General features: G+C 36.6%; 5 protein-coding genes and 1 pseudogene across 6 annotated transcripts in view; 3 read left to right on the top strand and 3 right to left on the bottom strand.

Annotated features, from left to right (window-relative positions):
- LOC104775868 lies at nt 1,860-3,300 on the bottom strand. Its single transcript, XM_010499821.2, has 3 exons — nt 2,912-3,300; nt 2,428-2,535; nt 1,860-2,329 (listed from the first exon to the last, which is right to left on the bottom strand). Exons 1-3 carry the CDS (start codon nt 3,230-3,232, stop codon nt 2,018-2,020), a joined length of 741 nt encoding a protein of 246 aa, XP_010498123.1. The 5' UTR covers nt 3,233-3,300; the 3' UTR covers nt 1,860-2,017.
- On the top strand, nt 3,792-5,453 carry LOC104775861 (putative phosphatidylglycerol/phosphatidylinositol transfer protein DDB_G0282179). Its single transcript, XM_010499807.1, has 4 exons — nt 3,792-4,005; nt 4,363-4,464; nt 4,677-4,837; nt 5,169-5,453. Exons 1-4 carry the CDS (start codon nt 3,915-3,917, stop codon nt 5,280-5,282), a joined length of 468 nt encoding a protein of 155 aa, XP_010498109.1. The 5' UTR covers nt 3,792-3,914; the 3' UTR covers nt 5,283-5,453.
- Nucleotides 6,153-7,412, top strand: LOC104775849 (uncharacterized protein At5g06450-like). Of its 2 annotated transcripts, none has more exons than XM_010499796.1 (2): nt 6,153-6,260; nt 6,673-7,411. In XM_010499796.1, the coding sequence occupies exon 2, from the start codon at nt 6,678-6,680 to the stop codon at nt 7,278-7,280; it is 603 nt and encodes a 200-aa protein (XP_010498098.1). In that variant the 5' UTR covers nt 6,153-6,260; nt 6,673-6,677; the 3' UTR covers nt 7,281-7,411. The 2 variants fall into 2 exon arrangements, with proteins under 2 accessions (XP_010498098.1, XP_010498089.1); XM_010499787.2 differs by lacking the exon at nt 6,153-6,260 and adding an exon at nt 6,294-6,407 and having other exon boundaries at nt 6,673-7,412.
- Nucleotides 7,468-10,750, bottom strand: LOC104775839 (annotated as a pseudogene).
- LOC104775828 (dihydroneopterin aldolase 1-like) lies at nt 12,929-14,104 on the top strand. Its single transcript, XM_010499765.2, has 3 exons — nt 12,929-13,058; nt 13,374-13,575; nt 13,696-14,104. Exons 1-3 carry the CDS (start codon nt 13,022-13,024, stop codon nt 13,892-13,894), a joined length of 438 nt encoding a protein of 145 aa, XP_010498067.1. The 5' UTR covers nt 12,929-13,021; the 3' UTR covers nt 13,895-14,104.
- The window catches only part of LOC104775818 (protein LURP-one-related 10), a 1,270-nt gene continuing 602 nt past the window's right edge, over nt 14,788-15,455 (bottom strand). Inside the window, exons 2-3 of the mRNA XM_010499755.2 lie at nt 15,136-15,366; nt 14,788-15,017 (exon numbers count right to left, since the gene is read on the bottom strand). Of these exons, the coding sequence (XP_010498057.1) occupies nt 14,874-15,017; nt 15,136-15,366 (375 nt within the window). The 3' untranslated portion in view covers nt 14,788-14,873. The remainder of the gene's footprint in view (nt 15,018-15,135; nt 15,367-15,455) is intronic.

Raw genomic sequence — 15,455 nt, 5'->3', positions numbered from 1 at the left:
TTTACTAGTAATTACAATTACATCTTTCTTACTATTTTTAAAATAGTAATCAGTTAGTAGCCTTTAATTTTACATCTTGAATAATCATCCATCTTCTCTCTTTCTTTTGACTAGCTAGTATTGGCATCTGAAATGTTCTCTCTTTATATCAACTCTATGTAAATGAGTTCACCATAAACCCAACATTATATAAATATCAAAAGAGTGATCATGCCAAGAAAAAAAGTAAAACTTGCACGGATAGAGAATAACCAGTCAAGAGAAATAACTTTGAAGAAAAAAATAACAACATTACAAAAAAAAGTGAAAGAACTAACCATATTGAGTGATGTAAGGGCTTGTCTAATCATTTCTAACCCTAATGAAGGTGAACCAGTGGTGTGGCCATCTCTTGAAACGACTCATGGCCTTCTAGATCGTTTTTTTGCCTTACCAAAGTTCCTGAGAGATAAATATGCGATGACTGTCGAGTCATACATAGAAGAGGAGACAAGCAAAATTCAAGCTAAATTGACTAGGGTTCATAACGAGAAAAGAAGGTATGAAACTGATGAGATGATGAATCAGCTACAAGAACGTCATATAAATATCGCGGATCTTAACTTGAGTGAGAGATATGCCTTGTTATCTTTCTCAAGAGAAAAAATCCTATCTTATAGGAGACATCTAAACGAGCAATTTCCTCCTCTTCCAGATCTAGCTACCGGTGTTCCCATTTGAAGTGCAAGTCGAGCCACTTAATACCACCATAAATGATGTTTTTGTAGGAAACAATCAAGATGAAGCAACAAGAAGAATTAGCATTAATGCTTTAATGGAGAATGAAAGTCATTACTTAATTGATCAATGGGTTTCCCCACTCAATCCACCCATTCTTGGCATGGATCCAAACCCAAGAAGCTATTGTCCATACCAAGGAAGTAGTAGCAAAGGAAACCATCATTTGGAAATGGATCCAGTTTGTCCCCAAATGGTGACTTCTTATGGTTTGCTTGGATCAGTCTCTCCACCTTCACAACATCATAATATGAACGTTAATCCGATGATGGTTATGAATCCACCAAGGCAATATCCTTTTGATATCATGAGCTGTGATGTGGGAGTAAACGAGGAAGGAAATAACATTAGCAATTCACAGTTTTACATGAGCAACAACATCATCATACCGACTAATGCTGGTCTTCATCAAGAACCCCAAATGATGGCTTTTGATGGTTTACATGGATCAGTCTCTCAACCTTCACAACATCATAATCCGATGATGGTTATGAATCCACCAAGGTAATACTCTTTTGATATTATGAACCGTGAGATGGGGAGTAAACGAGGAAGAAAATAACATTAACAACTCAAAATTTTACAGGAACGACAACACTATAGCGACTAATGATGGTCTCCGTCTAGAGCCACCTCCTAATGGTCCTAATGGAACAATCACTGGAGAGAATAATGTTGATGCGACATTGTTTAATATCAATAATTGGTTTATGTTCTAAGTTTGATGTGCATTTATTTTAAATTTGTCTTTTTAATTTCTTTTATGGATCTTTAAAACATTTTTATCTTTTATTTAAAATATTGTTAGTGTGTTTAATATTGTTGGTTTGTTTCGTTGTTTTGGAGTTATGTATCTTCAAATTGTTTAGATTTTTTTTTGTTTATTTTTGTCAAACAACTTGTTTTCATTCATCTAGAAGAAACAAAGTTACATGAAGCCAAGAGTACAACTTGTTTTCTTTGTTTTGGAGTTATTTATCTTCAAATTGTTTAGATTATCGTTTTTGATTTCTAAATTGTTTACAACTCGTTCGTAACTTTGAGAAATTACAATATAATAAAATTTGATTTAGAAACACTCATAAGAAACATATCTAGAAAACGTTACACACTAAGTAAATAAAATACAATGTATATGTATGTATATAGCATAAATCATACGAATGAAACCAAAAAAAAAAAGGTAGGCGAGGAAGAATACAAAAGTAAGTAAGAAACACACGAAGGAGAAGGAAAGTGATCAGAAGATGTTTTTGAAAGGGTTGGTAAGAGAGTCTTTAACATTGGAGTAGAGGCCATACAGAGAGTACTGCTTCAAATTTGCAACCTCATACCACGAATTCAAAGCAGTGTAGTGCTTATCGGTGCCTGAAAACGCCAACTGGATCCCCAAGCTACAATCTGCTTGTCCTCCTTGGTTCTTGCAGTTTTGCGACTTGATTGCACATTGGTCATTGTTGAGGCACACGAATTTCGTATCTCCAGAACATTTCGAGCATCCGTCTTTCTTCCAGAACATGTTCTCAAGCCTCCCCTTCTGGAACTCAAGAACCTAGAAGATATATAAGACGATGACAGAACTAATGAGCTTTGTCCAAAATTTCTATAAAGAAAATAAAAAAAAATGTAGAGTTTTATCCAATTACTTACAAGGGTGAAGCTTGTCACGATGTGATTGCTGTCAGCAACCATAATTGGCACTGATCTCGCAGCATATTTTGAACCAGCGAATGCTACCATATATCCCTTTGACGCATCCTGGAATCACAAAGTACCATCAGACAAACCAGTAATTTGATAGGGGCTATCAAGATCAATGCTACATCCGAGGATAAGCAATTATGTATAGTAATTTCAAATCAATCTATGGTGTAACCTCTCATATCACTGAAACTTTTGTAGAAAGGAACCAGATCTTCCAAGAACACAGATTCAATCCTAACAATTCGGTACCTATAGTCAAATTCATCAAACGAGCTATAACATTCTAAGCAAGGATTTTTGACGAGTCAACTAATCTGGGAAGATGATAATTCCGATCTACACAAGATTCCCTAATGATCTACCTAAAATCGTTTTCTAAATCGAAACCCTAAATTCACCAAGATAGATCAGAGAGACGAGAGACACGAACCGGGCGGAAATTGTTGGAGCTAGAGGTATTGATGGTAAGGAGAGTGATCTCATCGACTTTAGGTCTAAACACGGCGACCTCAGAGTTTCCGTTGAGAGAGAGCCGACGGCGATCGCAAGGAGAGTACTGAACGGTATGATTTGTACTACCACCGAAGAATGAATCTTTAGACGCGAAGGCAATGCCGAAAGTGAATCCATCTCCGATCCCGACTGTAGAATCCGAACAAGGCGAGTAGACTCCGTTATCGTCTCTGGCCACCGTCAATGATGACGTCAGCGCCGCCGCGAAGAGGCAACACAGAAGAAGGAATCTAGCCATCTGTCAAAAAACTCAAAACAGAAGCTTTCCTTCCAAATTTTTCGAATACTCCTCCGATTCATTAGGCTGTCTTCAAATCATCATTATTCAAATAAGCCTTTTAAGTTATGGGCCTGACCTTATTATTCAGCCCAATAAAAATATATTATCTATTGTATTACAAATATACTTAATAATTAAATTTTACTATTTTTAGGAAAATAGATATCATGATTTCGTGTTGGAAAATAGAAGTGGTTTTTTTTTCTTTTTTTCAAATAGGAATTTTTTTGAATTTTCCAAAATAATGTGTGCTGTATTATTAAATAGAGTCAAAAATCTGAGCTGGCAAATCTAAATTATTAGTAATTTAGTTTTGGTGCCAAGTGGGTAACTTGAAATGAAATTGTTAAACAAATCCCACCTAACGGTTTGTTCACTGCTAATCATATGCGGTTAATCACACCGTAATAGATTTGACTACGTAATCTAAAACCGTTAGTTTATAGTAATCATGGACCTACGTAAACGAACGGTTAAGATCAATCCGACATTTCTTGTGAAATGAGAATCCCGATTCCGCATTTCTGTCTTTGTCTCTTGCTTCGTTTTAGTTTTTTTTGTAGTCTTCCTCATCGTCTTCTTCAATCATCATCTGAAAACTCTTGTGAAAAAATCGTGGCTTTTTTTTTGCTTTTCAATCATGTATAAGTTTATGGGATTATCTTCTTTAGCTATTTCTTATTTTCTATTCGTTTCAACGATTGTCTCAGCCACCGATGTTCACTATTGCGGTATGTTTTGGTCTCCTTCGAGTTCTGAGATTGCTGCTAATTCTTGCTTGTAGTAATTTGATCGGTTTAGTTATATATATAGTGATGATGATTTAGATTGTTCGGACAGCTGCGTTGAAAATTTGGTGTTCTTTAGATGTTTTTGATTTGTACTCTTAATTTGTGTTGAGAATTTGATTTTTATTTAGATGGTTTTGGTTTGTAATCTTAAATTGTGTTGAAGTTTTGATTTTTATTTAGATGGTTTTTGATTTTTGATCCTTATTGAGTTTGAAGTTTTAATTTTGATTTCTTGGGAACTGTTTGGGAAACACAAGAATCTCGATCTGATTTTTTAAGTGTTTTGTTTGGTTGCAGATAGTAATGAAGAGTATGAAGTGAAGGTGAAAGGAGTTGATATATCTCCTTATCCTATAGCTAGAGGCGAGCCAGCCACTTTCAGCATTTCTGCTAACACAGGTACAGAGTCAGATTTATTTATGAGGCTTATATGACATATAAGATCTTTTGCTTGTTTGTTTCTTTTGATGTTTTTGTACTTTTTAGATTATGTTTGTAGTTTAGATTTTCAATTCTTTTTATATGTTGGATTGCAAAATGTTTACAAGTTACAACTACTTGGCTTTTTGGTTATGATGTTTCTTTTTAATTTGGGTTTGTGTCATATGAAGACACTAAGATCTCGAGCGGAAAGTTGGTGATCGAAGTTTCATACTTTGGATGGCATATTCATTCTGAGACACATGATCTTTGTGATGAGACTAGTTGTCCTGTGGCTATTGGAGATTTCTTGGTCGCTCACTCCCAAGTTCTGCCTGGATATACCCCTCCTGTAAGTTATTGATTTTCCTTTGAATGAGAGATGTTGATGCATTATCCTCATTTGAGCTTTGATGTTATCTGTTACAATCAGAGCGAATGGTCTAAGTCTAATCGAATTTGTTTAGTTGAATAACTAAAGTAGCCTGAGAATAGGTTTAGCTTGGTATCCATAGCTGATATAATGAGTACATGTGGAAGTATAAAGTTGCTAGAAGAATAAGTTGAACCTATAGTTGTCAACATTTGCTTGTTATGATCAATAGTTGTACGTTGGTCATACCAAAATCAGTTTGCGTTTTCTGCATATAAGGACCAATCTAATCCATTTTATTTTCTCATAGGGTTCATACTCACTTAAAATGAAGATGCTTGATGGACGCAAGAAGGAACTGACTTGCATCAAATTTTCATTTGACATTGGATTTGGATCATCATCATCTGTGGCCGACATGTAGAGCTGATTCGCTCTATGGAATATACCCCATTTGTTTTGTGTAAAAAAAAAAAACTCTTTTTATATACAAGAATTGTTGATCAAAAACCCCTTTTATATTCTCATTATTGTTCTCATTCTGGACCATTTATGAAATCACATTTATAGAAGAAAAAAAAAGTATTGAATTATTGATTAGGTTTTAGAGAGCTATGGTTGATTCTAGTTGCAAGCTTAAAGATGAGCCTACTTTAATACATCATCATTGCATCCACGTTCATGGAATTATAAAGACGTGACATACATCATCATTCAACCTAACTAATGACTCTTACCAGAAAAGATGATTTTTTTCATATCTTCCATTATACCAACATGTGAAAAGTCTCTTCCTTTTTTGCTATGTATTTGGACAAATTTGGGATAAAGTTGGGTAAACTAAATGTTTTTTTTTCTAGGCTCTTCGTAAAGTGTAAGTACATTGGTGGAGCAGACGAAATGGTAGCTCTGAACGAAAACGGGAAGCTCAAGAAGCTTCTAGAAGGCTTCTCATCCAGCTATTAAGTCGAGGCAGTGTGAGCAGTGCGAGAACGAACGGTTTTTGATATGTTGGAAATGCAATGGGAGGTCGAAAGTGATTGCAGATGACGACGGGACGTGGGAGAGATGCATCATAGAGTGTAATGAGAATGGTCTTGTCAAATGCGATCTAATACACTATATGGTCTTAACGGTCTTGTCAATTAATTGATATGAAACAGATCGTGCAAAATGTTAAACCAAAGTGAACCGAAAATTTTAACCAAAACACGCATGGCGACATCCGCACGTGCGGAATACGTGAATTAAGACACGTGTCCTTCTTTCTTTCACTGTGCAGGCCTTTACTTTTTTCACTCGCGCAGTACAAACCCAGAAACAGTCTCTCTCTCTCTCTCCGACTCCGTTTACTAGATCACCCATTCACCTTTCATCTTTCATCTTTCACCGGAATCTCAAGGTTCGTTTTCCTCTTTTTTGTGTTTATGTGTTTGGAATTTTATATGACAATCTCTAAACTAAATCAACAAAAGTATGTTCTATATTATCATCAACTTATTTGGGGGTTTTCCTCTCTCTCTCTCTCTCTGTTCGCCACTTTGTGAAGGTCGTACCTTTGTTTTCTGATCATAGAATCCAAACGTTGACTAGAGTAAATTTGTTGTTTTAGCAAAGACCCATTAAGGATATTTCTTGAATAGCTGCTTCCTTCTCAAATCGATAAATTCAATTTCATTGACCTAGTTTTTACGAATCTCTCTAGGACTAGTTCACGTGTCACGTGTCAGATGAATGGTTATAAGAATTGTACTGCTGAATCTACGATGCTGTGCCTAATGCGTAAATTTGATCTTATTTTCCTGTGATTTCAGACCACATGGCTTCCTTCGATGGTCCAGGGTTTATGATGGTTGATAATTCTTGGGTCCAGACCAAAGCCATTGATGTTGAATCATCAACTGATATCTCTCCTTACCTAACCAAGATCCTTGAAGATTCCGTCTGGAATGGAAACCGCTCCGTTGTCTTCGATGTGTATTGGGATGTTCAATCTATTGACAAGAAGTCTGAATGGCGTCTATGCTCAGTGAAGTTTAGCACGAAAAACTTCTGTCTCTTCCTCCGCCTCCCAAGCTCGTTCAGCGAGAATCTCAAGGACCTTTACCGCTTCTTTGCTTCCAAGTTTGTCACATTCGTTGGTGTCCAGATCCAAGAAGACCTCGCTTTGCTTAAGGAAAACCACGGTATTGTGATCCGAAGCTCTTTGGAGATTGGGAAATTAGCTGCTGTAGCCCGAGGAACCCCAATTGTTGAGTTCCTTGGAACCAGAGAATTAGCTCACAAGATTCTTTGGTATGACATGAGTCGGCTTGATTCGATCCAGTCTAAGTGGGATGGAGCAAGTGCTAATGATCGTCTTGAAGCTGCTGCCATTGAAGGTTGGCTTATTTTCAATGTCTACGATCAATTGCAGCTGTGACCTAACTTATGTTCACTTTCTTGATCTAATGGGATTTGTGAGATTGCGCTTGACTGTTTCCAGTTGTGCATTTTGATCTGTTTGTTGTTAACAGTACTGTCTGAATAAAAAACCATGCCCGGATTGTTTTTTGTCTGACGATTTTGAGATGATTATGGATAAAACAAACCACAAATGTGACATGTAGAATTAAACGAGCAAAAATGTTTATTTAAAAGAGTTAGATACAGACTGGTTTAACTCTAGATCACATTCACAAGTTAGTTAAGCTAAGAGAGAGTTACAAAACTTACAAGAAACTCAACAAAACGTTAGCAACTCTGCCTATGTTTTCAGACCACACTTTCTATATTTGTAGTGTAATGAAACTCGATCTGTAAACGATGATGAACAGGCGCGGTCGAGGCTAATCCTTTCTTGATATCCTCCTGCAACTCTCGAATTGGTATTGCCGCCAAGAAATTCTTAATATACTCTTTACATGACTCCTTCCCTCTGCACACAATCTCTGTATCAGGTTCTGACTCGGATCCTGTTTCCTCTGTATGAAGAATCTTGTGGATGATGGTTTTGTGGTCAAATTTCAAAACGTAAGCTTGATCACAACCTTCGTAAAGCCTTTCTCCAAGTGTGTCAATGATATAGTAAGCTTCCTTTTCAACTTTGAGGACAAAGAAGTGATCATTCCAACTCACTATGTAAACACGCGGTGGAGACTCATCAACATAACTATCACTATTCGTCGAGCTTTCCTCAATACTGATAATCTCAGCCCAAATACTATCGAACGACATTGCGCCTTGCAAAAACTCGAATCTTCCTTCATTGACCATCCCGTCGGGGTGGAAAAAACCAACAAATGACTTCCCGGGGATAACTGTTAGAGGACGGATTTGTGCTTGTAGCACGGTATCGAGATCAAAATGCTTGTCGGGAAATTTCTGCATATAAGTTTCGTTTTCACAGAGGCTTCTCCACTCTAAAGAACCTTCTCTGATCAAACTATCGAACTGAGACTTGATCGGCAAGAGATTACCATTCTTCTGAAACCAATCCGCAATAACCGCTACAAGAGCGGTGCAAGCGCTCTCACCAGCTGCTCGCTCGCTTCTCTGGTCGATCGAAGCAAGAAAGACATTTGTCTGAAGCTTCATGTGTCCATCTCTACTTATCACTTCTTTCTCCTCCCAACTTCCAATCGCAAAACTGTCTTCTCCAAACTCTGAGAAAGAATATCGCTGATTCGCATATGAATCTTCATCAATCTTGCTCTGCAAATTAAAACATGCAAAAGGAGAACTTGAATCACATATATGTACAAGATCTGGATATATAGCACCGAACCATCAGAAACTGCATTAGACACCTGACTAGTAAATAAGAACTTACCCCAAAAAGAGGATGAGCTTCATCTGCGCTAAGTTGCCTCCGATCATAATCAATGTCATCTCCACCTTCTTCTCCATTATCCTTCTTTAACAAAGGCTCTCCTTTGGATTTCGGAGACCTAAAGCTCAACTTCCGCTTCCTCCATGGCAATATGCTACGCCGTGGAAGAAGTGATGTCTCATAGACCAAACCAGCAGCTGGATCTTCAGCGTCCGAGCAACCTGCTCCTACGTCGGACTTCCTGTGGCTATAATAAACCCAATCTTCATCTTCGTCGCTAACTTTCGCGCCACAGTTTAAAGCAGTCCCCACACCATTTGCATAAGACAAAGGTCCATAAGAGAAAGATTTTCTCACACTCATCAAGTCTTGTTTGCATTCATCAAAATCTGTCTCGAAATCATCAAGTGATTCTGATGATTCAAAGCTTGAGAATCTGCCTTCTTCTTCCCGGCAAGCTTTCTTGGCTTTCCTTGTAGAAACAAACTCTGTAAAAATCTTGACTTTTCTTAGACCAGCTTTGATTGCAGAAACATCCTCCTTCTCATTTGAGTGTGTTTCAGTAGGCTGTTGTGGTGATGGAGACGGGACAGGGACAGGGACAGGCACAGGCACAGGCACAACCGCAGTTTGTGCTGCCGAGTCTGATGTTTCTGGAGTGGTTCTAAGCTCAAGCAGACTCAATGATACCTAAAAGGAATAAGAGTATCTCAAAAGGTCAAAAAAACAGATACTGAGCCAACACAGTAGAGAAGTAATGAAAGAGAGAAGAAGTTAACCATACAAAGAGCAATGGATGTGGCTCGGAGGCAACACAAGCAGAGAGCGTGAGAGGAATGTTAATATCGAATTCTTTTTTATCTGTCACACGGGCGTATTCAGCAAGATTCAAAAATGCAGTTCCAACAACAGGAGCTTTATTCTTCTGTCCTTGCTTCATTCCCTTGGAATCAAAAATCAGAAATCAATTTATTTGTCTCTGAGGAAATTGACACCAACATACCTATAACAACTAAACATAGTTTGAAATGTAACACAATAGAACCTAAACCTCTACAACAACAGGAATCAAGCTCTACTTTCAAGTCTTAGAATCATACATGTATCAAAATTTGATCATCTAGCTAGGAGGGTTCCATCTACAGCCTATAACAACTAAACATAGTTTGAAATGTAACATAATAGAACCTCAACCTCTACAACAACAGGAATCAAGCTCTACTTTCGAGTCTTAGAACCAAACACGTTGAGACATTAATGGCTATCAAAATTTTCCAGTCAACAAATCAAAATTTGATCATCCAGTTATCTATGGTTCCATCTCAGCCTAATCAAACCATTTCCAAAGTTCAACAATGGAATCTAAACCTTAGATTTCAAATCTTCAGATGCTAATGGNACCGGTCTTTAACCGATGCGTGGACTAATTAACCGTGGTTAAGTTATGTGTAAACGGTGTCGTTTTGTTCCGGTTTAGATTGACTTCTTTTTGATTTTTGACCATAATCCCAACGTCACGGGTGGGANAAACTCTGAAACTCTTCATCATCCCATGAAACGACATCGCTTTCTCCCACAGCCTCTTTGGTAAAGTTCCTTTTCACCGTCCTTCTTAAAGATCCCAATGTTGCCTTAGGTCCTTTCCAGCGAATCTCCACCGTTAACCTCTCCTCCTTCTCCGGTACACCTCCACGCACCAGATCCCAACCTTCAAGCTTCTTCACCGCAAGCTTCACCTCGTATTTCCTCGTTACCAAAGGCGGCCATGGTCGCCACTTCATCATCTTCACCACCATTTACGCAAAATTGAAAAATTTGGAGTCGTCAAGATAAAAAAAACACGAGATCAAAGAAACGTAACAAAACTCTTTTGCAGTAGTTGAGAATTTTAGGGAAACCTAGAGAATCTTAGAAAAAAAAGGTTTCTTTGCCTTCAATCTATAGTTAACCTAAGAATAAAAGATCAATGCCCAAAAATAGAAAAGATTTTAGACCCAGAAATCTATTAGAAGAGGTTTCTTCTTGGAAAAAGAGAGAGAGAGAGAGAGAGAGAGAGAGAGAGAGAGAGAGAGAGAGAGAGAGAGAGAGAGAGAGAGAGAGAGAGAGAGAGAGAGAGAGAGAGAGAGAGAGAGAGAGAGAGAGAGAGAGAGAGAGAGAGAGAGAGAGAGAGAGAGAGAGAGAGAGAGAGAGAGAGAGAGAGAGAGAGAGAGAGAGAGAGAGAGAGAGAGAGAGAGAGAGAGAGAGAGAGAGAGAGAGAGAGAGAGAGAGAGAGAGAGAGAGAGAGAGAGAGAGAGAGAGAGAGAGAGAGAGAGAGAGAGAGAGAGAGAGAGAGAGAGAGAGAGAGAGAGAGAGAGAGAGAGAGAGAGAGAGAGAGAGAGAGAGAGAGAGAGAGAGAGAGAGAGAGAGAGAGAGAGAGAGAGAGAGAGAGAGAGAGAGAGAGAGAGAGAGAGAGAGAGAGAGAGAGAGAGAGAGAGATCAAAAAAGTAAGAAATTGAAGCAAAAAAACAAAATAACAACTTGTTGTGAAATTAAGCTTCAGCTAAAAGATTGCAAAAAGTTATGCCGTGAAGAGGAGAGAAGAAAACAGTAAAGAGAGAGAGAGTGGCGCAGACACATAACACTACTACTAGCTCACAAGCGTGTAGACAGAGAAAGACAACGAAGAAAGCGAAAAAAAGAAAGATCTCAACTTCACAGATCTGTCCCTCTCTTTAACGATAGAGAGCAGTGGTGGGCGGATAAAACAAACAAACCGGTCTTTAACCGATGCGTGGACTAATTAACCGTGGTTAAGTTATGTGTAAACGGTGTCGTTTTGTTCCGGTTTAGATTGACTTCTTTTTGATTTTTGACCATAATCCCAACGTCACGGGTGGGAGAGACGCGACTGCTTAACGGCGTTAATAAAATTCCGTTTTTGTCTTATCTTTTTTTTTTTTTCCTTTTCTTTTGTTAATCAAAACAAATTAGTTTAACACTTCAAATTTTGGTTTCATGTGTTTTTTGTCCATGTGTTGAGGGATTTGTAGACCATGTGTTTTTGTCCCATAATCTTTCTTGCACTTGTCTATTATGAATTTATGATGATTCCTCCCAAAATTATAGCAAAGAAATGTGTATGAGAATGAGTATAATGATTTTGTTGATTAATAATATTATTATTTATTAGAGTTAAGCTGTTGATCGATCTTTAAATAATCAAATTCCATGCGGAAAAAAAAAATTACATCCTACAAGCCTTTTTCTTAAGAAGTACTATATTTTAGGTTTATTGTTTGTTTGTCCTAAGAGTTTGACTTATCTTACACAAGAAAAGAAGAAGAAAAAAAAGATTAGTTTCACTTTTACATGATTATTTATGCGACAACATGGTTCATGCCACTGAATGTGGTGGTCACTGGTCATAGTTATGCTTCGCACCAAAGGAACATACGGTATCTTTGCATTATGCATGGTCATGGATTTCTATTATAAAAAAAAAAAAAAAGGATTTCTATTATCGCATAAGAATGTGTTGTCAACAACTAGCTAGTAGTGTTGTTACATCCTTGAAAGGATTACCTTTGCAATTATTGTATACAAATTAATTAAATAACAAAATTGAAATGGATCTCTTTATAATATATATATGCCATTACTTTTATAAATTAGCACTAATTAGCCCATGCAAGTCAAATTACTCACCCATCATCAGTATTACAATCCAATTGAGTTAAATTTAAATTTAAGATTATTATGATTAAAAATTACTGTAGAAATTATAATCATGAAAGCAAAATGCCAAGTGTGGATCCCTTGAAATAAAGTGCAACTTGTTTTTTCTTCTTTTTTTATAGCTCTAGGTAGGCCATTACATAATTTACATTGTTTTTTACTGGATATTCTATTAAATAGACAAAATCAGAAAAGTTTGGATTACTTTAAAAATTCAATTTTGTTTTTTTTTTAAACAAAATCAGGATATTTGTTTTTTTTTGTCAATAATTAGGAATTTTATAAGTAAAATTTTTAATATCATTATTTAGTAGATAGTGATGAATGCACTAGATTTAAATATATTAGAATATATATATATATAAATATACATTTTAAAGAGATACATATCTCTCAGTTCTTAATTTGTGAAAGTAATGAATATTTAAAAAAAAATAAAATAAAATAAAAAGAGGAAAATAATAAAAAAAAGTTTTCCTAGATTTTTTGGGCCTACAGATTTTGAGATTGAGCTAATACTACTATAGAGCCTCTGTCTGCTTCAATTATTCACTTTCAATATTTAAACTGATTTCCTCCGACATCTCTCTCCATCTCTCAATCATCTCCCAAAAAATCAATCTACTGCCGGGAACTCAATGGCGACGACGGCTCCGGCGACGTTGGAACGGCGAGGTATAGTCCGTATTTTCCTTTTGAAAATCGTGTACCGGTGGCAAAAATCTCGAGTTATCATGTATATCGGAATTTTGTTCTTTTGTTTGGTTTTTTTAGACTTTAGTGTCAAAGTAGATGATGAAGATCGAGAGATCTAATTTTTTCTTTTTATTCTTGTCTTCCAATTAGTTTGTTTTTCTTGACATGGTTTACTGTTCATTAAGCGCCAGTGATAAGGTTTTGGTGTCTTCTTCGTTAGTTAATGTTATGTGTGTATACAAAAACTGTGGATGAAAACATATAATACTATATACTTTTTCTTTTATTATATAGTTGGCACAGAATTATCAGAGTCAATGCTTGGGGACAAACTGATACTAAAAGGGTTAAAATTTTACGGATTCCATGGAGCGATTCCTGAAGAGACGACACTGGGGCAGATGTTTCTTGTTGATATCGATGCGTGGACCAGTCTGAAAAAGGCTGGTGAATCAGACGACTTAGCAGATACAATCAGCTATGTCGACATTTTCAGGTTAGCTAGATCCGATTTGTGTCCATATCTCTAAATTATGATGACTAGCTTTGTCTTCTTAAGTTGTATATACTGCAAGCTATATGATTTGTTGTTTGAAAAGAATGATATTGTTTGCAGCATAGCTAAGGAAACTGTTGAAGGGTCACCAAGAACCCTTCTAGAGGCAGTCGCGGAACTTATCGCTACCAAAACGCTTGACAAATTCCCTCAGGTAACCGCTGTTCGAGTGAAGCTCGTGAAGCCAAATGTTGCACTTATTAAGAGCACTATCGATTACTTAGGTGTCGAGATATTCAGACAGCAAAGCAAGCACTAGTTAAAGGGAACTGAACAACCCTCGAAAACTTTGTTGTCGATAATCATTTGTCGGGATAATAAGTTTATTACTCTATCCATGTGTATTTTTCATATCATCTTCATATATATCTAAAAGCTTTGAACCATGTCATGAGCTGATTTAGATGTTTATTAAGATTGGTAATGCTCTTTCGGAATCATAGATGTCTATTAAGATTGGTCTTTTCTTTTCCTCTGCCACAAGAGATTCTGCTCTTGTGTGTTGTTAAGTAAAAAAGTCATTGGCACATTTGGGTGATCAGTGAAATGGATCTAAACATGAAAAAATGTTCAGTTTAAACTGCTTATAATAAGTATTATTGAAAATTTGAAATCATCATTCAGCACCCAACCAGTTGTCATATTTGGATTCGAATATCTTTTGGACGCATCACCGTGCCAATAAAACCACCGACACCATCATCTCTCTCTCTCAATCTCTCTTCCTCTCATCTTTTCCTTGTACTTATTCTCTTAAAAGGAATCTCCAATGGCTAATATAAGATGAAGAGATAAATGGTTAAGGTTATCTTGGTTGAATCTGTGGTAAAGACTGTTCATTTGCTCTTTTAGTTTTCTTCTCTGATTGCTCGAGAAGCATCAAAAAATCGCATGCCAAGGTGTGTGTGTCTCCACAAAAAAAAAACGAAGACTGGCCGAGCTCTCCATGTAGCTTGGCAGACAAAAATCCCTTATAATAGATGAACAAGAGAACTCATGAACAACACATTGGGCGAATACAAGAAATCGCTCATTGTTGTTTTTGAATAAATGTGAAAAATAAGGTCTGTTTAAAAAGAAACAATGGATTTGTCTTTTGCGCAATTTTTATAAAATATGATATATTTATTATAATGATATCAATGATTGTCAAAAAATAATAAAAAATGATATCACAGTATTATATATCACTTCAAGTATTTGCAACGCACAAAATAATTTTGCTGGGAAAAATAATTTTAGTCTTCGGAATCTTCCTTGTTAATGTCATCGAGAATTACAATGAGAGAGACTATAAAGGCAAAGTCAACATTCGGATAGACCGTAACCGAGAAATTACTCTTCCCAATTAATATGCTTTGTGCGGTATGTTTCTTGTGCATCTGAAAACCACATAAAACAAAACAGCAATGAATCAATCAGCACGATCTCGATCATTTATATTTACGAACTAGCTAGTCCATTTTATAAATTACAAAACATTTGGACCAGTTTGATTACCTGAGCAACAATGACATCAGATTTGCCGGCGTAAACGACACATGACCGGTCGATCCAACTTCCTTTGACATGGAAGTCGCATACCTTCATTTCTTTATTTTGAGCCAAGAAAATGTCTAGTTTTGGCTTCATAATTTGAATCATCGACGATCGTTTCAATGTGTATACTAGATCACTCTGGCTCGTACTTTTTCCTCTAAATACTTGCCACCTATCATGCAAGCTCACCTTCTGCAGTTTTTAATTAACGTCACAAAATTAATAAAGAGTCAAAAATTGTGGCTAATTTCAACCATTAACATAAAAAAAAAAAAAAAAAA

This window comes from Camelina sativa, chromosome 1, assembly GCF_000633955.1.
Source record: "Camelina sativa cultivar DH55 chromosome 1, Cs, whole genome shotgun sequence".
Lineage (NCBI taxonomy): Eukaryota > Viridiplantae > Streptophyta > Magnoliopsida > Brassicales > Brassicaceae > Camelina > Camelina sativa.
The sequence above is the reverse complement of the archived record's forward strand: the minus strand, read 5'-3'. Positions and strand labels throughout refer to the sequence as shown.